The 24,027-nt window shown below is 39.3% G+C and overlaps 1 protein-coding gene across 1 annotated transcript in view; it reads left to right on the forward strand.

The window, feature by feature from the left end:
- Positions 1 to 375: 375 nt before the first annotated feature.
- KPNA4 (karyopherin subunit alpha 4) overlaps positions 376 to 24,027 on the forward strand; it is an 88,030-nt gene continuing 64,378 nt past the window's right edge. Inside the window, exon 1 of the mRNA XM_066347948.1 lies at positions 376 to 677. Within this exon, the coding sequence (XP_066204045.1) occupies positions 612 to 677 (66 nt within the window). The 5' untranslated portion in view covers positions 376 to 611. The remainder of the gene's footprint in view (positions 678 to 24,027) is intronic.

A 24,027-nucleotide genomic window follows, 5' to 3' on the forward strand; every position in this document is an offset into this window, starting at 1 on the left:
TTTAACTCGGCTTCTCTCTTACAACTGGAGCAAAGCAAGTCGTCCCCCCCCCCCCCCCCTCAGTCTAATTCTCTCCGCCTCCTCCCCCAGCTCCCGAAGCACGTGGTCCCGCCCCGCCGCGCCATTCCCCGCCCCTCCCCTCCCCTCCCCTCCCCTCCCCTCCGGGCCGCAAGCCCCTTCCTCCCACCGCCGACGCTCGCTTCCCCTTTTCGTTCATTCTTCCGCCCCCGCGCCCCATCGTCCTTTCTGACTGGCTGAGCGCACCGAAGCCTCGTTGGCCAATCGGCGAGCTGGGCTGGCGGCGATGGGCGTGGCCGCGGCGACGGGGCCTTCTGATCGCGGCTGTCTCCCTTTCTCAGCCGGTAGCACATTCCGCCGCGGTCGCTGCCGCCGGGCCCCCGGTGGTCTCTGCTGGAGCTGCCGCGGCGCCGGGCTAGGGCGGGGTGGGCCGGGCAGGTAGAGGGGTAGAGAGCGGGGCGAGCAGGAAGGAGCGGCGGCGCTGGCGCACGGCGGCGCAGGCGGCGGCCCGGTTCCTGGGAGTGGCGGCGCGGCTTGGTGGTTGGGGCGGATCCCGCGGGGCTCGGGCGGGGGAAGCAGTCACCGGCCCGGCCATGGCGGACGAGAAACTGGACAACCAACGGCTGAAGAATTTCAAAAACAAAGGCCGCGACTTGGAGGTAAACCCGGGCGCCGGCAGGTGGGGGCCGAGGACCTGGGACCGGTCTCCTCCGGGACGTGGAGTTTGGGAAGCGGGGCGGGAGCGCCGCCCGGCCGCGGAGGAATGGCGCTGGGGGCTGGCCCGGCCGTGACGCCTCTGCTGGCGCGCCGGGAAGTTTGTGTCGGGCCTGGGCCGCCCGCGCCGGGAGCGAGGTGCCGGGTCCGGGCGGCGCGGCCTAGGCCTGCCGGGCGGAGCCGGGCCGGCGCGGGTTCGAGCGCCCGGACCGCGCCGTGGGGACGCTGTGCCGGCCGAGCGCGGAGGCGGCGTGCGGGAGCCGGGCTGTTGCGGCCCCGGGGCGGCCCCCACGCCGGCGGCGGCGGCGGAGCCCGGCTCTCGCTCCGGCACCTGTGCTTGTCGCCGCGGGGAGGGGCGAGCGTGTTCCAACCGAGTGGGGCTTGGGACTTCCTCAGCGAGGCCCCTGGCGTCTCCACTTAAAGGCATTTTTTTCTGGACTTCCCGACTCCCACTTTACCCCTGCCTTCCCCCCAAATCCAAACTACAGGAATCAACTTCTCCGTTGAAAAAAGCACCCCCGGCGTGAGAGGCCATCCCGGTAATGCTAACAGAGCCTTCCTGCGGCCTCTGTTTTACTGTGGTTGTAGCTGATTGAAAATGTGCTTACGGTGTGCCCTCTTCCAGGCAAAGGATGCCCCTTATTTCAGCATATTCACAAATCTGTTTCCCCTCCAGAGAGACCACGAGCTGCATTCTTACATATAAAGTCCAAAGGATTACACAAAGCTTTCATCCTCTGCAATATCCTTTCCTTCACCTGCTGGTGGTGTTAGTGGGGGATGGGGTGGGCTATGGAATGGCACCATCGCGTTTTATTATTTGAAAGGGTGGAAAAGACCTTCATTACCTTATACACAGGTGCTTCCCGAGGTCCGTTAGCTGCTCCATAAGGTGCCTGGGTTAACCACACAGACAACACACAGATTTTTGACAGGACTTCTTCCCTTCAGTTTTAAAAGTTAAGATAAATAGGATTTGTTTGTTTTAAAATCCATTCTGCATTTGGCTTTTAAGAGAAAGTGCTAAAGTAGTTTTTTTTTTATTTTTTATGTTATCTCTACTTTTTCACGCTGAGATTTTCAAATTCCTGTCACCTGTTTCTGAACTTTGAGCAGTTGCTTGTCTGAGATAGTGACTATTTTTTTGGGCTTTCGTCAGAGCCATTTGATCTCTAAGGTAGTTTGTGCCATCTTAAGGGTTTCATGGCTTGAGGACTATTAAGTGGTTTGGGCTGGGCTATTCTCTGATTATTTTAGGTTAAAATGAGAAAATCACAAATGACAAAACTTAAAAACAAATACACTTCATAAAATCCAGAAAAATAGAAATTAGGTGCTTAAATCCTTCCAATCCTTTTTCTTCCTCCATTTTGGGCTACTTTTTTTTTAACAGATTCTTTGAGACAATTCTCATACCTTACACTTCATCCATTTAAAGTGGCTTTTAATGTTTTCACATAGTTGTAGAGTCATCAGTTCATTCACTCTTAAAAATTTTTCATCACCCCCAAAAAAGAAACTCAAATTCATTTTTCATTTTCCAGTCACTCTTGTCTTTTAAGATTTGTCTATTCTGGACATTTTATATAAATGGAATTATACAATATGTGGTCTTTTGTGGCTGGCTTCTTTCAGGTAGCATCATGTTTTTTAAGATTCTCACATGTAAGAAGAATGTATCAGTGCTTCTTTCCTTTTTGTGGCTGGATAATAGTCCACTGTATTGGATATATATACCACATATTGTTTATCCATCGTTAGTTGGGAGACATTTGCATTGTTAACACTTTTTACCTGTTAGCTATAATGCTGCTATAAACGTTCATGTACACATTTTTGTGTGGACCTGTGTTTTAATTTCTTTTTGGTCATGTATCTAGGAATGGAATTACTGGGTCACATGGTAACTTTATGTGTAACATTTTGTGGGATTATCAAACTGTTCTTCTAAGTGATTCTTAGATTTTAAATTAATGTTCCCCTTTTCTGCGCATTTCTTATTACTGTAGTTAAAATAAGTGCTGACTCTGTAATAGAACAAAATAACTATAATGCATACTAGGTAGATTTTTTTTTTTAGATCTATAATGCCTATGGGCATCTCTGATGACTTTGATGAATGACCCTGTGTGTACAATGAAATAGGGATATTTTCACTTTTCCACCTAAGGAAATGACAAATGACTAATGGAAAGTCATACGTTCTCCTCACTTGTGACTTATTCAAAGTCTTCACATGTCATTACTGAGATAGAAATATTTTTTATTATCTTTAGAGCGCACTAGAATGGTCTATTTTATGTATTTATTACATATGTGTTTGTGTCTCTTAAAACACTTATTAAGCACATTTACTCCCCTCCCCCCAAATATGGTTCTGTGTTGCACTTCAAGAAATTTGAAGACAGTACAGCTTTTTGATTTGGTTGTAATGACAGGTTTCATTGAGAGGTCTTCAGAAAGAAGTATGGATATGTGCTGTCCGATGAATTTTAGTTACCATAATCCAGTATTTCCAAAATACCATTGCTATGTGTAAAAAAATTAATGAAATATTTTATGTCCTTTTTATACTACAGTTTCAACATTAGTTTGTATTTCACATATACAGTTATCTCAGTTTGGACTAGCTACATATCAGGTGCTTAATAACTGCATGTGGCTAGTGCCTACTTTTTTTTTTCTCCCAGAGACAGAGAGTAAGAGAGAGGGATAGATAGGATAGACAGACAGGAACAGAGAGATGAGAAGCATCAATCATCAGTTTTTTTTTCATTGTGACACCTTAGTTGTTCATTGATTGCTTTTTTTCATATGTGCCTTGACTGTGGGCCTTCAGCAGACCAAGTAACCCCTTCCTCAAGCCAGCAACCTTGGGTCCAAGCTGATGAGCTTTTGCTCAAACCAGATGAACCAGTGCTCAAGCTGGCGACCTCGGGGTCTTGAACCTGGGTCTTCTGCATCCCAGTCCAACACTCTACTGCACCACTGCCCAGTTAGGCTAGTGCCTACCTTATAGAACAGCATACATATAGAGCAGGGGTCGGGAATTTTTTTGGCTGAGAGAGCCATGAACGCCACATATTTTAAAATATATTTCCATGAAAGCTATACAACGACCCGTGTACGTTACACATTAATCAATAAAAATTTGGTGTTGTCCCAGAGGACAGCTGTGATTGGCTCCAGCTACCCGCAACCATGAACGTGAGCGGTAGGAAATGAATGGAATGTAATACATGAGAATGTTTTATATTTTTAACGTTATTATTTTTTTTATTAAAGATTTGTCGCAAGCCAGATGCAGCCATCAGAAGAGCCACATCTGGCTCGCAAGCCATAGGTTCCAGACCCTTAGGATAGCAGATAGAGTGAGGCAGTTGTAGCATTTTTTGGTTTGATCTAACATTTAATTTTTTAAAAGTTAATTTTAGAGAGGGGTGGTGAGAGAAAGAGACAGACAGTTCTGTTATTCCATTTATCCATGCATTCATCGTCTGGCTCCTGTATGTTCCCTGACTGGGGACCAAACCCATAACCCTGGCATGATGGGATGACAACCCTGGCATGATGGGACAACACTCAAACCAACTGAACCACCCAACTTGGGTGGATCTAACATTCTTTTGAAAGTATGAAGAATACAGAGTCCTAGAGTTTATTTTATAATCTGATCTAACTTTTTGACTGGGAGAATCAGCCTTACACTTCTTTTTTCTCTAAAACTAGAGACACTTTACATGTTTCGTGGATGTTGTATAGTTTAATAGCTCAGTGTTAGAAAGATGCCAGCAATTCTGAGTATTTTATCACCTTCAGCTTTTCTGTTTCTGAGAAGGAAGGGGATTTAATAGGATTCAGTGTAATTTTTTCTTTTACTCCTTCATTTACAATTGGCTCTTTATCTTCTTTTTGTGTTCATATATAATTTAAATTGAACTTACAGTTAATGGCAAAGTTTTTAATGTAGAAATATGTTATTGTTCATTATAGGGCAATTTGGGCACAGAGAATCAGTGACTTTTGTGAAGTCATGATTGCTAAGTGTTAGTTAAAACTGGTTTATAGTCTCCAGTCTGATATTTGTTCCTATCTTTCATTCAACCATTCTGGCTCCTCCAAAATGTAGTCATGCTAACTTCTTGAAAGACAAAAGCACCAAAGAAGGCATATGTCAGTATCCATTTAAAATAATTGACAGGAACTGTGAGATGGTATCCAGTGCTTGACTTTTTTCTTTCAGTAGTGTGGTAGAGGACCATCATTACTGGTTTGAGAATAAGTAACTGTAGGGAGGATATTCATAGTGCAACACAGGAAATGGGTAGTAACCAAACTTCAAATAAAAATTTTGTCAGAATAAAGCAAATAAAGCTCATCTAGTTTATATTTTAAAAGAAGAGGGGGAATTTTCTAGTTGACTTTCTAATAAACCTACATAAGTTTTATAGAAGTTCCAAGAATGTCCATATTTGAATAGAACATACGTTATATTAGAAGAATAATGAGATCTTATAAACACAATTTTAAGAAGAAGAAAAAAAACTTAACCTAAAAACAAAAGAATATTAAATTACGACATAAGTGGGAACATGATTGTCCAGACAACATAAAATATGAAGTCAGCTTGAACTTTAAAAAAAGAGTTTTTTGGTTGGCAGGAGTTTGATAAATGGATCAGCTATTTAGTTGTTTAGACATGGCCTTGGTGATTTGTTAAATGGTACAGAGTGAAAAAGCATTGTTAAGTTATTAAGTCTTGTTAACTTTTAGAGATTGACTTCTCAAATCTTGGAACATATTTACTATACTTAAAATAACTACTGTCTAATTTTTCATATAATAGTCCAAGCATGTGACAATATGAAATACCTGATAGAAATATAATTGGGAATTACATAATTGTTTTTTGTACTTGCTACCAGCTTTCCTGATTTACAAGACAAAAATTTCAGAATTTTTTATTGATAATTTTCTTAGAGATACCAAGATGTTTTTGTTTTTCATAGTCACTAGTATGTCAAGTGAACATACAAAATTAGAAGAGTTGTAGGAGTGAATTAGCTTTAAAAGAATGAAACTAGGCCTGACCAGGTGGTTGTGCAGTGGATAGAGTGTCAGACTGGGACACAGAGGACCCAGGTAGGAAACCCCAAGGTCACTGGCTTGAGCGCCAGCTCCCTGGCTTGAGCACAGGGTCTCTGGCTTGAGTATGGGATCGTAGAGATGACCCCATGGTGGATGGCTTGAGCCCAAAGGTCACTGGCTTGAAGCCCAAGGTCGCTGGTTTGAGCAAGGGATCATTCACTTTGCTTGAGCCCAGAGGTCGCTGGCTTGAAGCCCAAGGTCGCTGGTTTGAGCAAGGGATCATTCACTCTGCTGTATAGCCCTGCCCACACCCCACCCTGTCAAAGCACAGAAGAGAAAGCAATCAATGAACAGCTAAGGAGACTAAGAAGCCACAACAAAGAATTGATGCTTCTCATCTATCTCCCTTCCTTTCTTCCTGTCTGTCTGTCCCTTTCTCTTGTCTCGGTCACAAAAAAATAAAAGTGAAACTACATACTTTAGAAAAAAATGTGTTAAGTAGTTTTTAAATATTGATCCTTACTAATACCTGATGGTGATTGCAGATCCTTAAAATATTTTTAATTGTTTACTGAAGCAGCATTCGTCTACTTTAGGCCTATAATAACACAATGAGAGCTTGTCAGATCTAACCTTGTATGATGATTTTGATACTCACTGGTTTTGTTTTGGGGCAGTAGAGAAGTAGGATTGAAGGGAACTAATTTTAATTCCTTTTTAATTGTATTTCTCTCAATCTTATAAGTAGAAATGATTACTTAGAGAAAAAAAACTATAGGTTAAGAGACTTAATAGCATAGCATTCAAAGGAATGATTTTGACTCACGTGTCAAAAGTAGAGTCTGTACTGTTTATACTGTGCCACATTACCTCTCTCTACTTCCTCAGCTTTAATACAGCTCTCAAAGTTGATTAAAATATTATAGGTAAAAGCATCTAGCATATAGCCCATGGGATGTAATAGGTATTCAGTGGATTGTTTTCCCTCAGAGAGATTTTTAGAAATTGTGTATCATGTGCACACTTTAAACCAGGGGTCCCCAAACTACAGCCCGCGGGCCACATGCGGCCCCCTGAGGCCATTTATCCGGCCCCCGCTGCACTTCCGGAAGGGGCACCTCTTTCATTGGTGGTCAATGAAAGGAGCACATTGACCATCTCATTAGCCAAAAGCAGGCCCATAGTTCCCATTGAAATACTGGTCAGTTTCTTGATTTAAATTTACTTGTTTTTTATTTTAAATATTGTATTTGTTCCCGTTTTGTTTTTTTACTTTAAAATAAGATATGTGCAGTGTGCATAGGGATTTGTTCATAGTTTTTTTTATAGTCCGGCCCTCCAGCGGTCTGAGGGACAGTGAACTGGCCCCCTGTGTAAAAAGTTTGAGGACCCCTGCTTTAAACGCTAGAGAACACCATCCATGTTGTTATGCGTTCCATTTAAGTTTCCTAAAAGACAGGGCTGAGGAAGACTCCCTTCTTGTACAGTTAATGTGAAACAACATTTATATTAATTAGCACATACTAAGTAAGGACAACATATACTAGCTTAAAATGGTCTTACTCAGAAGTTTTCAAAGCTTTGGGGCTCAAGACCAGTTCATGCTGTTAAAAATTAAGGATCCTCAAAGCGTTTTGCGGGTTCTGCCAATGTTTACCATTTTCAAAATTAAAACTTTAGAATTTAATGAATAAACTTGTATAAACAAAGTAATAAAGCTATTTTATATAAACATAAGTTTTTAATGAAAAATGACTTATTTTCCAAAACCCAAAATATTTGGTGGGAAGAATGGCCATGTTTACCATTTCTTTTTAGGTTTCATCAATATTTGACGCAAAAATAGCTAGCTAGCTGATTTCCCTACCTATGTCGGAAATAATTCTTTTGTGGAATGCTGTTTTGGTTGAAGTTTATGAAGAGTATCCAAGTTGAAAACGGAGGCAGCCCTGGCCGGTTGGCTCAGCGGTAGAGCGTCGGCCTAGCGTGCGGAGGACCCGGGTTCGATTCCCGGCCAGGGCACACAGGAGAAGCACCCATTTGCTTCTCCACCCCTCCGCCGCGCTTTCCTCTCTGTCTCTCTCTTCCCCTCCCGCAGCCAGGGCTCCATTGGAGCAAAGATGGCCCGGGCGCTGGGGATGGCTCTGTGGCCTCTGCCTCAGGCGCTAGAGTGGCTCTGGTCGCAACATGGCGATGCCCAGGATGGGCAGAGCATCGCCCCCTGGTGGGCAGAGCGTCGCCCCATGGTGGGCGTGCCGGGTGGATCCCGGCCGGGCGCATGCGGGAGTCTGTCTGACTGTCTCTCCCCGTTTCCAGCTTCAGAAAAATGAAAAAAAAAAAACAAAAAAAAAAAAAGAAAACGGAGGCAGTTGAACAATCAATGTTTTAATAACCCTTTTATTTATTTTTATTTTTTTTTTATTTTTTTTACTGTTAATTTTCTTTTTTTTTTTTTTAATTTTTTTTTTTTTATTCATTTTAGAGAGGAGAGGGAGAGACAGAGAGGAGAGACAGAGAGAGAGAAGGGGGGGAGGAGCTGGAAGCATCAACTCCCATATGTGCCTTGACCAGGCAAGCCCAGGGTTTTGAACCGGCGACCTCAGCATTTCCAGGTCGACGCTTTATCCACTGCGCCACCACAGGTCAGGCTAATAACCCTTTTAGATAACTGTGGGAATTATTGTTTGATACCCAGTGGTGGGATTCAAATACTTTAATAAATGGTTCTCTGCCTTAATGACAGTTTTAAGTATAAAAAAAAGATATATGACCCTGGCCGGTTGGCTCAGTGGTAGAGCGTCGGCCTGGCGTGCAGAAGTCCTGGGTTTGATTCCCGGCCAGGGCACACAGGAGAAGCACCCATCTGCTTCTCCACCCCTCCCCCTCTCCTTCCTCTCTGTCTCTCTCTTCCCCTCCCGCAGCCGCAGCCGAGGCTTCACTGGAGCAAAGATGACCCGGGCGCTGGGGATGGCTCCTCGGCCTCTGCCCCAGGCGCTAGAGTGGCTCTGGTCGCAACAGAGCTACGCCCTGGAGAAGCAGAGCATCACCCCCTGGTGGGCAGAGCGTTGCCCCCTGGTGGGCGTGCCAGGTGGATCCGGGTCGGGCGCATGCGGGAGTCAGTCTGTCTCTCCCCGTTTCCGGCTTCAGAAAAATACAGAAAAAAAGAAAAAAAAAAGATATATATGTAGTTTATTATTTCATGCATTTAATACTTAAATAAGAACAATAAAAGAGATGTACAAAACTAGATTGTTATAAGGAAGGTTTAAAATAGTAATGAAAAAATATTAATACCTGACAAAAAAACAATAAAACTGTTATTTAAGATATTTCCATATTGCTTCTTGATTGGCATCCTCGCTTGCAATTATTTTCGCCTATGGACAGAATGAACATTACTATGGGTGCTTAGAATACGCTGTTGCTCAGATGAACGTTAAAAAAGAGTAAGGAATGTAAATTTGTGATTTCCACATTGGGCAGCTGCCAGATGCTCCCCTTAGAGGGAACCCTGATTACAAGTGCCATTTTAACAACCAGTTCACCGAACTCAACCATTAGGTATTGGTTCTACAGAACTGGTGCAAACCCCACCACTGTTGATACTCTACCATGATTTTACAAGTAGTAGTTTCTTAAAAGTTAGTTGCAATTTGGAATCTGAAGCCACATCAGAGAACTTTTCTTATTCTGTTACATTGAAATCCATCGGTCTGTCTTGCATTTGGTTTGTATCTTCTGCCCATGACTAATTTCATAACATCATGTATTGGTCATTTGGAAAATATTAGTTCACTGAATTATGCTGATCTTCCAAATGCTGACACATTTCTTAATACAGTGAAAATCCACAATTATTAATGTCAACACATAGTTCATCAGAAAAATGTTACATATTGGGACTCTGTCAAGCTCACAGTGGTGGTAGATACAAGTTTTCTAAAAGTCTTATTTTTACTTGAAAGCTCAAATTTTATCATTAACAATAAATACACTAAGTTGTTTTTCTTGAAGCCATAAAAGCTCACTGCTTATTTTTGTGAAAGCATCTGCCAGATACTGTCTGAATAACTGTAATTTGTTAATCTTTCAAATAAAAATGATGTTCCATGAAAAAATAGCCAGTTCAATTCACAACTCAGAATTGCACAAATACTTTTTCCTTGAGATAGTCATTCTACATTTTTTTTATCACAAAATTTTAGAAAGAAAAGGTTGTGCTTAACTGGTAGTGGCGCAGTGGAGAGAGCTTTGACCTGACCTTGGTCACTGAGGTCCCAGGTTTGAAACCTAGAGGTCGCTGGTTTGAATGTAGGCTCGCCAGCTTGAGTGGGATTATCGACATGATCTCAAGGTTGCTTGTTTGAGCAAGGGGTTGCTGGCTCAACTAGAGCCCCTTGGTCAAGGCACATATGAGAAGCAGTGAATGAACAACTAGAAGTGATGGTAACTATGTACGAGTTGATACTTACCATCTTGATACTTGTCATCTCTCCTTTCCTCCACACCACCACCCTCTAAAAAAAAGAAAGAAAAGAATAGAAAGAAAAGGTTGGTTTCATTAAGGACATTCTTAAGTGAACTCATTTTGCTTTTTTTAAAACCTGAAATACAATGACTACTAATACAACTTGGTGACATTGCCTTATAATACGTGCTAAAGGACCAGACGTTTTACCCACTGCATTTCATTGCAATGCAAATGTTAACACTGTAAGAAAGGATTAGTAGTGATATTATGAAATAGCTTTGACCTTATTGATCCTCTAAAAAGGTCTTAGTTCCCATAGGGGCCTATTGATCATTGTCTTTTTTTAAATTATTATTTTTGCTTCTGTTACCTAGTAACTAGGTTAATTAATGATGGCTCTTATAAAGGCTTTATATTATTACAGTTAAAGTATATGGATTATATCTGAATTATATATAATAATACTTATATCTGGATCTGAACCCTGGTTCTTTCATTTAATAGTTATGGAAGTTACTCTGATCTCCAAGTTATCTAAATGCTTAACAGTTTCTGGCACATAGTACATACAAAGTGAAAGGAGGCTCTTTTTATTTCTGCCAACTTGCTTCATCATATAGTACATCCAAATACTTCTACCCCCATATTCCCTGTTAGAATAACATTTTGTTTACAGTTCATTTTGTACTGGTGTGCAGCATAATTCAGATCACATCACATGCATTGGGGAAGGCTTTCTTTTCCCTTTATTAGCCCTCAAGTGGAAGCCTACTTTCTCCTCTGTGCTTTAATGAAATTGTTTCAAATTACTAGTTTCTGGTTTCATTTTCCTAATCCTGCGATATTTAGAAATACTTTATGTATTATAGATTTTGTAGCTTTTCCTACAATATTATAGGTTTAACCAGAATGTAGCTCTAATTCACGCTATTTTAGTACCCATAGTGAACAGTGATCTAAGGTTGTAGACATGTGCTGGTAATACAGTTTGCTCAATTATTTAAAATGCTAAATGTTTGGGGTTTTTTTTAATTTACTTGATTCTATTATTTCAGGAATTAAGCATCTTCCTAAATTAGGCATTTAAAATAGGCTTTCTGTTTCTTAACAAAGACTCTAGATTTATTCTTTTGATATGCTTCTACTAATCTTTTTTCTATTACTGTTTATTGACAGAACAAATTTGATTAGCTTTCACTTTTACCTTTAATTCACATTCAACTTAAAAATTACATTTTCAGTAATGGTTGTATTTTGGCAAATCTGAAATTGCATTAAATTTTTATTAACAAAAGTCATAATCCTAAAATAATGTGTTATTTCATAATTTAGTGATAGACTATGATTTTCTTTCTGATACTTAAAAAATGTCTATTTCCTGTTCTTCAGTGTAATGTTTAGTTTCCCAATATCTACTCTTAATACTTTTATTTTGTTTTTATGGCATTTCTTTTCGGTTTCTGAAAGTAGGTATTGCCCTGGCCAGTTAGCTCAGTCAGTTTAGAGCACTGTCCCGCCTAACCAGGCAGTGGTGCAGTGGATAGAGCGTCAACCTAGGACGCACAGGACCCAGGTTCGGAACCCCAAGATTGCTGGCTTGAGTATGAGCTCATAGACATGACCCCATGGTTGCTGGCTTAAAGGTCAAGGTCGCTGGCTCGGCTGTAGCCCCCTGGTCAAGGCACATATGAGAAAACAATCAGTGAACAACTAAAGTGCTGCAACAAAGAATTGGTTCTTCTCATCTCTCCCTTCCTTTCTGTCCCTATCTGTCCCTCCCTTTGCCTTCTCTCTATCTTGCTAAAAAAAAAAGAGAGACTCGTCTCTAAACAACAAGGTTGCTGGTTCGATTCCCTGGTCAGGGGACATAAAGGAGCAACTCATGTTTCTGGCTCTCTTTCTTTCTGCCTCTCTCAAAAATAAAGTAAAATAAAGAAAGTAGGTGTTTCTTAAATTTAGTTATAATACTTATATCCTGAAAGACCTATAGGTAGTCTCTACTGGGTTTTATTAAATAAATCTGTCCTGTTTGCCACCCATCCTATTTACCCTGTGCCTGTTTATCCACTTTCCACAGCAGTCCCAGCTCCAGAAAACAAGGAAATATTTTTTAAGATTTTCAAATAATTGTTACTTTATTTTTGTTTCTTTAAAGTATGAAAGCCAGTGTTTTTGTCTGGGTTTAGAATAGTTGCTTTTTTTTTTTTTTAATATATATATTTTTTCTTTTCTTTATTTATTTATTCATTTTAGAGAGGAGAGAGAGAGAGAGAAAGGGAAGGGGGGAGGAGCAGGAAGCATCAACTCCCATATGTGCCTTGACCAGGCAGGTCCAGGGTTTCGAACCGGCAACCTCAGTGTTTCCAGGTCGATGCTTTATCCACTGCGCCACCACAGGTCAGGCTAGAATAGTTGCTTTAAAGATACAAAAAACTTTTTTCCATAATGTTGATATTGAAAGTTAGGTCTGATGGTTTTAGGCTGAAAGAGCTGACTTTTTAATATTATATAGTTATATTTTAGGGAACAGAATCCTATCTCATTAAGTTTAAGCATAATGAGGGAGTCTGGTTTTCATAACCTGGTGAGTACAGGGCCACAGCTGGCATTAAGTATAATTGGCCCAGAAAAATTAGGGGATATTTTATAGATTCGTGATCATTTTTAAATATCCCCTAATTTTTGTGAGCAGTGTAGTGCTAGTCTTAAGTCTAGGGTTGACTCTGATTGAACAAGATTTGATTGCATACTTCAACCTGAATTAATTACTGGGGGCAGAAGAATATGGTTCTGAGATTGGCTAGCGTACGGTCATATGCCGTGTGTCTGAGATAGTGTACGGTCAGATGCTGTGTGTCCAGCTGTGCACGCACATGTGTGTTAATACCTCTACCTAAATCAGGTTTCCCAGAAGAATGGGGAGGCTTAGAGTAAGAAGAAAGGGGAGATAAAAGCGTATTGAAGGCAAAGTTATAAAGCACTACCATTGAGTACAGATGTAAAATGATTCCTTGTTTTGCTTTTGAATATTATGTGAAGATGTTTACTGTATTACAAGAATATCTGTAGAAATGAGTTCATTGTTAACTTTTCCCTTAAAGATTTTTTTTTTTTTTAGAGACATAGAGTCAGAGAGAGGGTTAGACAGGGACAGACAGACAGGAACTGAGAGATGAGAAGCATCAATCATTAGTTTTTCGTTGCCTATTGCAACACCTTAATTGTTCATTGATTGCCTTCTCATACATGCTTGACCACAGGCCTTCAGCAGACCGAGTAACTCCTTGCTCAAGCCAGTGACCTTGGGCTCAAGCTGGTGAGCTTTTGCTCAAACCAGATGAGCCCTCGCTCAAGCTGGCTACCTCGGGGTCTCAAACCTGGGTCTTCCACATCCCAGTACGATGCTATATCCACTGCACCATCGCCTGGTCAGTCCTTAAACATTTTTTTTTTTTAATATACCATATTCTACTTCTTCCTACTCTTTTGACACTTGTCCCATGTGGCCTTACATTGTAAGATTTTTGTTTTTCTCAAAGAAAACATGTTCAGGTTATCTGTCAATCAATTATGTTGCATACCCATCACCCAAAGTCAGATTGTCCTCCATCACCTTCTATCTAGTTTTCTTTGTGCCCCTCCCCCTCCCCATTTTTCTCCCCCCCCCCCCTAACCACCACACTCTTATCAATGTCTCTTAGTCTCGCTTTTATATCCCACCTATGTATGGAATAATGCAGTTCTTGGTTTTTTCTGATTTACTTATTTCACTTCGTATAATGTTATCAAGATCCCACCATTTTGTTGTAAATGATCCGATGTCATCATTTCTTATGGCTGAGTAGTATTCCATAGTGTATATCTGCCACATCTTCTTTATCCAGTCTTCTATTGAAGGGCTTTTTGGTTGTTTCCATCTCTTAGCTACTGTGAACAATGCTGCAATGAACATGGGGCTGCATGTGTCTTTACGTATCAGTGTTTCTGAGTTTTTGGGGTATATACCCAGTAGAGGGATTGCTGGGTTATAAGGTAGTTCTGTTTTCAGTTTTTTGAGGAACCACCATACTTTCTTCCGTAATGGTTGTACTACTTTACATTCCCACCAACAGTGTATGAGGGTTCCTTTTTCTCCACAGCCTCTCCAACATTTGCTATTACCTGTCTTGTTAATAATAGCTAATCTAACAGGTGTGAGGTATCTCATTGCAGTTTTGATTTGCATTTCTCTAATAGCTAATGAAGATGAGCATCTTTTCATATATCTGTTGGCCATTTGTATTTCTTCCTGGGAGAAGTGTCTGTTCATGTCCTCTTCCCATTTTTTTATTGGATCGTTTGTTTGTTTGTTGTTGAGTTTTATGAGTTCTTTGTATATTTTGGATATAAGGCCCTTATCTGAGCTGTTTGAAAATATCATTTCCCATTTAGTTGGCTGTTTATTTTGTTGTTGTTTTCTCTTGCTGAGCAAAAACTTCTTAGTCTGATGTAGTCCCATTCATTTATTTTTGCCTTCACTTCTCTTGCCTTGGGAGTCAAATTCATAAAATGCTCTTTAAAACCAAGGTCCATGAGTTTAGAACCTATGTCTTCTTCTATGTACTTTATTGTTTCAGGTCTTATATTTAGGTCTTTGATCCATTTTGAATTAATTTTAGTACAAGGGGACAAGCTGTAGTCCATCCAGTTTCATTCTTTTACATGTGGCTTTCAAGTTTTCCCAGCACCATTGGTTGAAGAGGATTTCTTTTCTCCATTGTGTGTTGTTGGCCCCTTTAGCAAAAATTATTTGACCATATATATGTGGTTTTATTTCTGGACTTTCTATTCTGGTCCATTGGTCTGAATGTCTGTCTATTTTTCTGCCAATACCATACTGTTTTGATTGTCGTGGCTCTATAATATAGTTTGAAGTCAGGTATTGTAATGCCCCCAGCTTTGTTCTTTTTCTTTAGGATTGCTTTGGCTATTCGGGGTTTTTTATAGTTCCATATAAATCTGATGGTTTTTTGTTCCATTTCTTTAAAAAATGTCATTGGAATTTTGATGGGAATTGCATTAAATTTGTATAGTGCTTTGGGTAATATGGCCATCTTGATTATATTTATTCTCCTATCCAAGAGCAAGGAATATTCTTCCATCTCATTGTATGTTTTTCGATTTCCCTTAACAATGGTTTGTAGTTTTCATTATATAAATCCTTTACATTCTTTGTTATGTTTATTCCTAGGTATTTTATTTTATTTTTTTTGCAGTCGTGAAGGGGATTATGTTTTTGAATTCGTTCTCAAATGTTTCGTTGTTGGCATATAGAAACGCTATGGACTTTTGTATGTTATTTTTGTATCCTGCGACCTTATTGTATTGGCTTATTGTTTCTAGTAGTCTTTTTGTAGATTTTTTGGGGTTGTCGATGTATAGGATCATATCATCTGCAAAAAGTGATACCTTTACTTCTTCTTTTCCGAAATGGATACCTTTTATTTCTTTGTCTTGTCTCATTGCTCTGGCTAGAACCTCTAGCACCACATTAAATAAGAGTGGAGAGAGTGGACAACCCTGTCTTGTTCCTGATTTAAGGGGGAAAGCCTTCAGTTTTATGCCATTTAATATGATGTTGGGTGATGGTTTATCATATATGGCCTTTATCATGTTGAGATATTTTCCTTCTATACCTATTTTGTTGAGAGTCTTAAACATAAAATTGTGTTGTATTTTTTCGAATGCCTTTTCTGCATCTATTGATAAGATCATGTGGTTTTTGTTCTTTGTTTTGTGGATATGGTGTATTACGTTAACCGTTTTACGTATGTTGAACTATCCTTGAGATTCTGGGATGAATCCCACTTGATCATGATGTATTATTTTTTAATATGTTGTTGTATTCGATTTGCTAGTATTTTGTTTAGTATTTTGGCATCTCTATTCATTAGAGATATTGGTCTGTAGTTTTCTTTTTTTGTGCTGTCCTTGCCCAGTTTTGGTATGAGGGTTATATTGGCCTCATAAAATGTGTTTGGAAGTATTGCTTCTTCAATTTTTTGGAAGACTTTGAGTAGAATAGGAACCAAGTCTTCTTTGAATGTTTGATAGAATTCGCTAGTATAACCGTCTGAGCCTGGACTTTTATTTTGGGGGAGGTTTTTAATAGTTTTTTCTATTTCTTCCCTACTAATTGGTCTGTTTAGGCTTTCTGCTTCTTCTTGACTCAGTCTAGGAAGGTTGTATTGTTCTAGGAATTTATCCATTTCTTCTAGATTGTTTAATTTGGTGGCATATAGTTTTTCATAGTATTCTACAATAATTCTTTGTATATCTATGATGTCTGTGGTGATTTCTCCTCTTTCATTTTGGATTTTGTTTATATGAGTTCTTTCTCTTTTTTCCTTGGTAAATCTTGCCAGGAGTTTGTCAATTTTGTTGATCTTTTCAAAGAACCAGCTCCTTGTTCTATTAATTTTTTCTATAGTTTTTCTGTTATCTATTTCATTTATTTCTGCTATGATTTGTATTATCTCCTTTCTTCGGCTGCTTTTGGGTTGTCTTTGTTCTTCTTTTTCCAGTTCCTCAAGGTGGGAAGTTAAGTGGTTCACTTGGGCTCTCTCTTGTTTGTTCATAGGACCTTCACTCTTATCACAGCTTTTGCTGCATCCCATAGATTCTGATATGTCGTATTGTCATTTTCATTTGTCTGTATATATCTTTTGATCTCTGCGCTTATTTCTTCTTTGACCCATTCATTTTTTAAAAGAATGTTGTTTAGTTTCCCCTTTTTGGTGCGTTTTTTTTCTCTTTTTTTGCAGTTGAATTCTTGTTTCAAGGCTTTATGATCAGAAAATATGCTTGGTACAACTTCAGTTTTTCTGAATTTGCTGATGTTGTTTTTGTGGCCCAACATATGGTCAATTCTTGAGAATGATCCATGTACACTGGAGAAAAATGTATACTCTGTCACTATGGGATGAAATGTCCTGTAGATGTCTATCATATCCAGCTGCTCTAGTGTTATATTATCTTTGTTGATTCTCTGTTTGGATGACCGATCTAGAGCCGTCAGCGGTGTATTGAGGTCTCCAAGTATGATTGTATTTTTGTCAGTTTTTGTTTTAAGGTCAATAAGTAGCTGTCTTATATATTTTGGTGCTCCTTGGTTTGGTGCATATATATTAAGAAGTGTTATGTCTTCTTGATTCAGCGTCCCCTTAATCATTATGAAATTACCGTTTTTTTCTTTGAGTAGTTTTGCTGTCTTGTAGTCAGCATTATCAGATATGAGTATTGCTATGCCTGCTTTTTTTTGGATGTTATATGCTTGGAGTATTGTTTTCCAGCCTTTCACTTTGAATTTGTTTTTATCCTTGTTGCTTAGATAAATTTCTTGTAGGCAGCATACAGTTGGATTTTCTTTTTTAATCCATTCTGCTACTCTACGCCTTTTTATTGGTGAGTTTAATCCGTTTACATTTAGTGTAATTATTGACACCTGTGAGTTCCCTGTTGCCATTTTATAGATTTCTTTCTGTTAGTTTTGTGTCTTGTTTGATTCTTCTCTTTCGTTTTTCTGTCTTTTGTTTTTGTTTGGTTGTATTCCATACATCTTTCCTCTGGTGCTATCGTTTTTAAGTCATGTGCTTCTGTGGTGGTTTTTCCATGGTGGTTACCATTAAGTAATGAAAAGGGTTCCTACCCTGTTCATTGTAGTGCACTATCTTATGAGTATTTTTGCACTCCATCGTCCTTTGCTACTGTTAATCTCCGTCCTCTCCCCCTTTTTTTTTGTTTTTCTTGTCACAGTTTAAATTTGGTTTTATTGTGTTCTTTTTGGAGCTTTTACTTGTGGTTTTGTTTTGTTTTGTTCTATTTATCTTGTTGGAAAACCCCCTTTAGTAATTCTTGGAGTGGGGGTTGTCTGATAATAAGTTCCCTCATCTTTTCTGTATCTGTGAATGTTTTTATTTCTCCTTCGTATTTGAAGGATAGCTTTGATGGGTATAGTATTTGTGGCTGAAAGTTCCTCTCTTTCAGGACTTTAAATATTGGGGCCCACTCTCCTCTAGCTTGTAGAGTTTCTGTTGAGAAATCTGATGATAATCTAATGGGCCTTCCTTTTTATGTTGTATTCTTTTCCCTGGCTGCCTTGAGAATTTTTCTTTGTGATTGGTTTGTGCCAATTGCATTATGATGTGCCTTTGAGTAGGTTTGTTGGGGTTAAGAAAACTCGGAGTTCTGTTTGCTTCTTGAATTTGAGGCTTTAGTTCTTTCCACAAGCTTGGGAAGTTCTCATCTATTATTTGTTTGAATATGTTCTCCATTCCATTTTCTCTCTCTTCTCCCTCTGATATACCTATTATTCTTATGTTATTCTTTTTGATGGAGTCAGACAATTCCTATAGGGCTTCTCATTTTTTTTAAATTTTTGAGTCTCTTTCTTCTTCTCTCTGCTGTGCCTCAAGTTGCTTGTCTTCTATTTCACTAATCTTACCTTCTATCTGGCCTGTTTTATTAGCTAAGTTTGTTACCTTGTTTTTCAGCTCGTGAATTGAGTTTTTCATCTCTGTTTGTTTTTATAGTTTCAATTTCCTTAGTAATATATTCTTTTTGTTCATTGAGTTGTTTTCTGAGCTCCCTAAATTGACTTTCTGTGTTTTCTTGTATATCTCTTGAGTATTTTTAGGATTTCTATTTTAAATTCTCTGTCATTTAGCTCCAAGGTTTTCAATATATTAAATTTTTTCTCCATAGATTTTTCCTCATGTATCTATGCTACCTCTGTCTTTTGTATCCATGATACTCGATTTCCTTTTCCTTAATGGCATCTGAGGGTGGTTTTTTTTTATAGTATTAATGATAATTAATAAACAATAAAAAGTTTAAAAAATAAAAAAGAATAAAATAAAAAAATGTATTCCCCCCTTTTTTTCCCTCTCCTCTCCTCCTCCCTCCTTCCTGAGAAAAATCTTGTGAACTGTGAATTATATTGTGCTAAATAGATCAAAAACTATGTATAATGGAGGGCCTGAGTTGGGGAAAAGTGATAAAGGGGCAGAAAAGGGGGTATGGACCCACAAAATGCAAAACAGTAAAAAATTTTGGTCAAGAATAAAATGATTTGCTTTAGATGATGGTTGACTGAGAGATGTGATGAGAGGAATAAGAGGGAAACAGGAAAAGGGGGGGGGAATTAAAAAATTACTATTGTATTTAGTGGAGCAAGAACTAAATAAAATGGAGAAGCAGGGTTGGAAGCACTGCTAGTGAGTTAAAAAAGCAAAATTAAAAACCCCCAAAGCATCACAAAGAAAAATTTGAGTCCCAGAGATCAAATAATTTGTTCGTGATTGAAGATTGAATGAGAGGAAAAGTAAAGGAGAAAAGAAGAAACTAATATAGAGGGAGAAAAAAAAAGAGGAAAACTCAAAAAGAAGAAAAAATAATAAAAGGAAAGAGAGAGTTAAAGGTTTTGAAGTAAAACCCTCATAGAGAGAAAGGAAGAAGAAATAAAAGATAATGGGAGTTGTAACACTTATGGGTAGTGTAGTTCAAGGAGAGGAGAGAGTAAGACCGGCAGAGAATTAAACGACCAAATTGGAAGAGGAAGAAAATAATCAGGACAAGAAGATAAGAGAAACAAACGAACAAATATAATAAAATGGGATAGGTTATAAAGTCTGTGGATTATTCTTGATTTTGAGAGGTTATCTTCTTGCTTTTTCTTTTCTCTCCCTCTTCCTGGTCGGTGACTCTGTACCCTGTCCGTGTTCTGCCCCTGTGGCACGCTTAGGTAGAGGTTTGCAGTTGATAAGTCTCTATGGTGATGTCATATATTCGGCTTCAGTCTTGTTGGCAGTTGAGGCTCATTAGCGCAGGCTCCGCTAATGAGAGAGTCCGTGTTCCTGGAGCCTCTCTCCTAGTCTCCCCTTCCTGAATTAGCAGCCTGATGATCCAGCTATGGGGTTGCTGCTGCCTCTGCCTGGAGAGTTAGAGGCTCAAAGAGCTGGCAAATCCCCACTCTATTCCCACTCAGCACAGGGCTCTAGGTAAGGCTTAATCAGTCAGAGCCGCTAGTATAATCAGGCGGGGCTTTGGCCCACACAAAGACCTCTGACTCTGCCCCTCTGTCCGGTAATACACGCGCCCACCCCCGGGGCTCTAGGAGGAATCTCTCGCCCAATATCTGCGCGTGCTGACCAGGAGATCGGGACAAATGGCTGTCCCAAGTGCCTTTCTTTGTCTGGATTTGTTGCGAGCATTAGTTTGTGTTGACTGGGTTGCCACAAGCACAGTTTTTCCTCGGCTTGGATGTCCGTGCCACAGCCTGGTTTGGACATTTGTGCCGCAGTCTGGTTCTATTCACACCCTATGCCCGCCTTAGTTCCTATACTCTCAGTTCCCAGTGAAAGCAGCCCTTATTTAGGTTAGTGAGGAAGGCAGAGTGTTTCTTTCTCCTTATTTCCTTCGGGGTTGATTATATATTTAGTCAATTTTTCACTCGATCATACCTTCGCGTTTAGTGTGGAAGTTCTGGAAGCTCCAAGGATAGGTTTTTCTGTCTCTGGTTGAAGATCTTGTTGAATTTTTGAGGAGGTTTATCAGTATCACTCCTTACGGCGCCATTTCTCTGACGTCATCCCCTTAAACATCTTAATAAAAGTATTCACATTTTTTCCTCTTAATGTCTTGAATAGTTTCTTCCCATTTCCTTTTGTTCTCAAGCTTTTAAAACAATAATAATATCTTGAAATGATAGAAAAACAGTATCATTGAACAAATAAAAAATATCAATATCACTTAGTCATTAGAGAAATGTAGGTTAAATCCATAATGAAATAGTACTTCACACCTACTAGGATAGTTGTAAACAGAAAAATAAACGGTAACAAGTGTTTGTGAGGATGTGGAATTGGTCCACATGGCTAATGGGTATGTAAAATGGTGGAGCCACTTTGGAATTCAGTTTGACATAAACTCACAAAGTTTAACTCTTAGCAGTTCCACTCCTGAGTATGAACCCAAGAGAACTGAAAACAAGTATCTGCACAGAAACCTGTATATGAATGTTCATAGTAACCTTATGCATTGTAACTAAAATATGGGAACAACCCAAGTGTCTATCAACTGATGAATGAATAAACAAAATGGTACATCTATACAATGGCATGTTATTCTGCCATAAAAAGGAGACACTGCTACATACAACAACCTGGATGGATCTTGAAAACATTTTCCTTCCTTAAAGAAGCCAATCATCTCAAAATACCACATACCGTATAATTTCATTTATATGAAATATCCAGGGTGGGCAAATCCATACAGAAAGTTGATTCGTGGTTGTCCATTCCTAGGACAAGGGAGATGGGGAATGACTGCTAAAGGCATAGGGCTTTTTATGTTGAAGATTGATATACATTTTTTTGAATGTACTGAAAACCACAGGTGAACTGTATGGTTGTAAAGTTGTATGTTTAAAAAAACCCCATGAAACTTAAGAGAGAATAAAGTAGAGACTGAGACAACTTTGTACCTAGGGGTGTAAGGTGAACTCTTTGCAGCTCTTTTTTACTGACTTGTCCATCTGCTCCTTCCTGTGTTGACTTTATTTGTTCAGCTTCTATGTTCGAGGTTCTGTTGTAGGCCATCAGAATAGAGCAATGAATAACATGGGCTAAATTGCTGTTCACATGGAATTCACATTCTCGCAGGTTAAGGTTTCTCAGGCTCCTACTGTCCCTTGTAGCCACTGTGAGCTAGTGTTACAGTAGATCTCTTATCTTTTCCTTAATTTAGATTTACAATCAATACGCACCTCAAATTTGAAAAGAAGGACATCCTAAATGTTTGGTGTTCGATAACTCTTCCTTTGAGATTTGTGGAAAAGCCTGATTTTTAGAATGGGAAGAAGACCTAGAATTGCATCTCATTAGCTATATGTCATTAGGAAAGCTTAATAATAATTTTTTTTAACTTCAGTTTTTGTAAAACTAAAATTCCACCATAGTTGGTACTTGTTTTGATGAAGCTTTTGAGAATGCCAGAAACACCCTTATTCAGACTAGGTCAAATAAGGATGGGGTTTTAGGAAAATAAAGGAACCAATTTTCACATTATTTAAGTTGTGTACTGCTCACAAAAATTAGGGGCTATTTTATAGCTTTATATTCATTTTTAAATGTCCCTTAATTTTTGTGAGCAGTATACTACAGATAGGAGTGTCTTGGTGATAGGAATTCACATACCTTCACTGTACTGCTCTGTCAGCCACTAACTTAGATACTGTTTTATTTTCCCAAATACTATCTTAGTCTTTATATTTGTGTTGTTACTAAGACAATCTGATTGAGCTAACAAGCTCAGACCAAGCTGAAGCCGGTTTTTGTGTTTTTTTGTTTGTTTGTTTGTTTTTTACAGGGACAGAGAGTCAGAGAGAGGGATAGATAGGGACAAATAGGAACGGAGAGAGATGAGAAGCATCAATCATCAGTTTTTCGTTGTGACACCGTAGTTGTTCATTGATTGCTTTCTCATATGTGCCATGACCATGGGCCGTCAGCAGACTGAGTCGTCGTCCGTCCCCCCCCCCCCCCCCCCCCCCCCCCGCTCAAGCCAGTGACCTTGGGTCCATGCTAGTAAGCTTTTTGCTCAAGCTGGCAACCTCGGGGTCTCGAACCTAGGTCCTTCTGCATCCCAGTCTGACGCTCTATCCACTGTGCCGCTGCCTGGTCAGGCTGAAGCCGGTATTTTTTACTTCTGGCTTTCCCCCTTCATGGTCATTACCAGTCAGATGTGGATTGGGGCAGGGTTGGGGGCATGGCTGTTATGACAAGGCATATTGTAGCCTGCTTCTACAGCAGCTTCCCTGGAAAGAGGTTTCTCTTACACAAGGTTGTAAATATTATATTATTTAATGTCACCCATTCTTTTCTGTTAACTTTTTATTCACTGTTAAAATCTGGGGCAAATCGTTATTGCTTCAATATAATCTCTTTTCCACCGTGGTTGCCTTGTTTCTGCTATTGCCTTTTCTAATTCATAAAATAACCAGCATGATTCTTTTAAAAACAAATCACATCCCTCCTCTGCTTCATTAGCTTCCCACCACATTTAGCTTTCACACTTTTTACTGAGACCTTCAAGGCCTTGCAAATGTGGTTCTTGCCTACTTACACCTCTTTCTCTAAATGTATTACGTTCCTTAATTACTATACTCTCATTCATCTTCTCTTAAATTCTCTTATTCTAACACATCAGTAGCCCTCTTCACTTCTGGCCCTTCACTATGTCAGAATGCCCACCAACCTCTTTATCTTTACCCTTTCTTTCACATGTCTGTTTATTTCTCATCCTTTGAAACTTCAATTTCATTTACTTCAGTCATCCTGGAACAAGCTAGTTGAAAATGCCCTGGTGTTTACTTAAAAACACTGATCATAATTTGTTAGTGTATTTATTCAATGTTATTTCCTCCCATCAGACTATTAAGTTCCCAGAGAGAGTGGATCTTGTCTATTTTATATACCATTCTACTCTTAATTCTTACCAGAATCTGGCATATAAGTGGAACTTAAGAACTTGAAAGTATTAAATGATACTTTTTTTTAGAGAGAGAGAGAAAGAAAGGGAGTAAATGAAACTTTTTTATAAAATGACCTCTACTAAGACTTAGTGACTAAATAAAAAAAAGTAAAGATTTTATTGATTTTACAGTTTGGGAGAGTGGCAAGTATCAACTTATAGTTGCT

Source organism: Saccopteryx leptura, chromosome 8 (assembly GCF_036850995.1).
Source record: "Saccopteryx leptura isolate mSacLep1 chromosome 8, mSacLep1_pri_phased_curated, whole genome shotgun sequence".
Classification (NCBI taxonomy): Eukaryota; Metazoa; Chordata; class Mammalia; order Chiroptera; family Emballonuridae; genus Saccopteryx; species Saccopteryx leptura.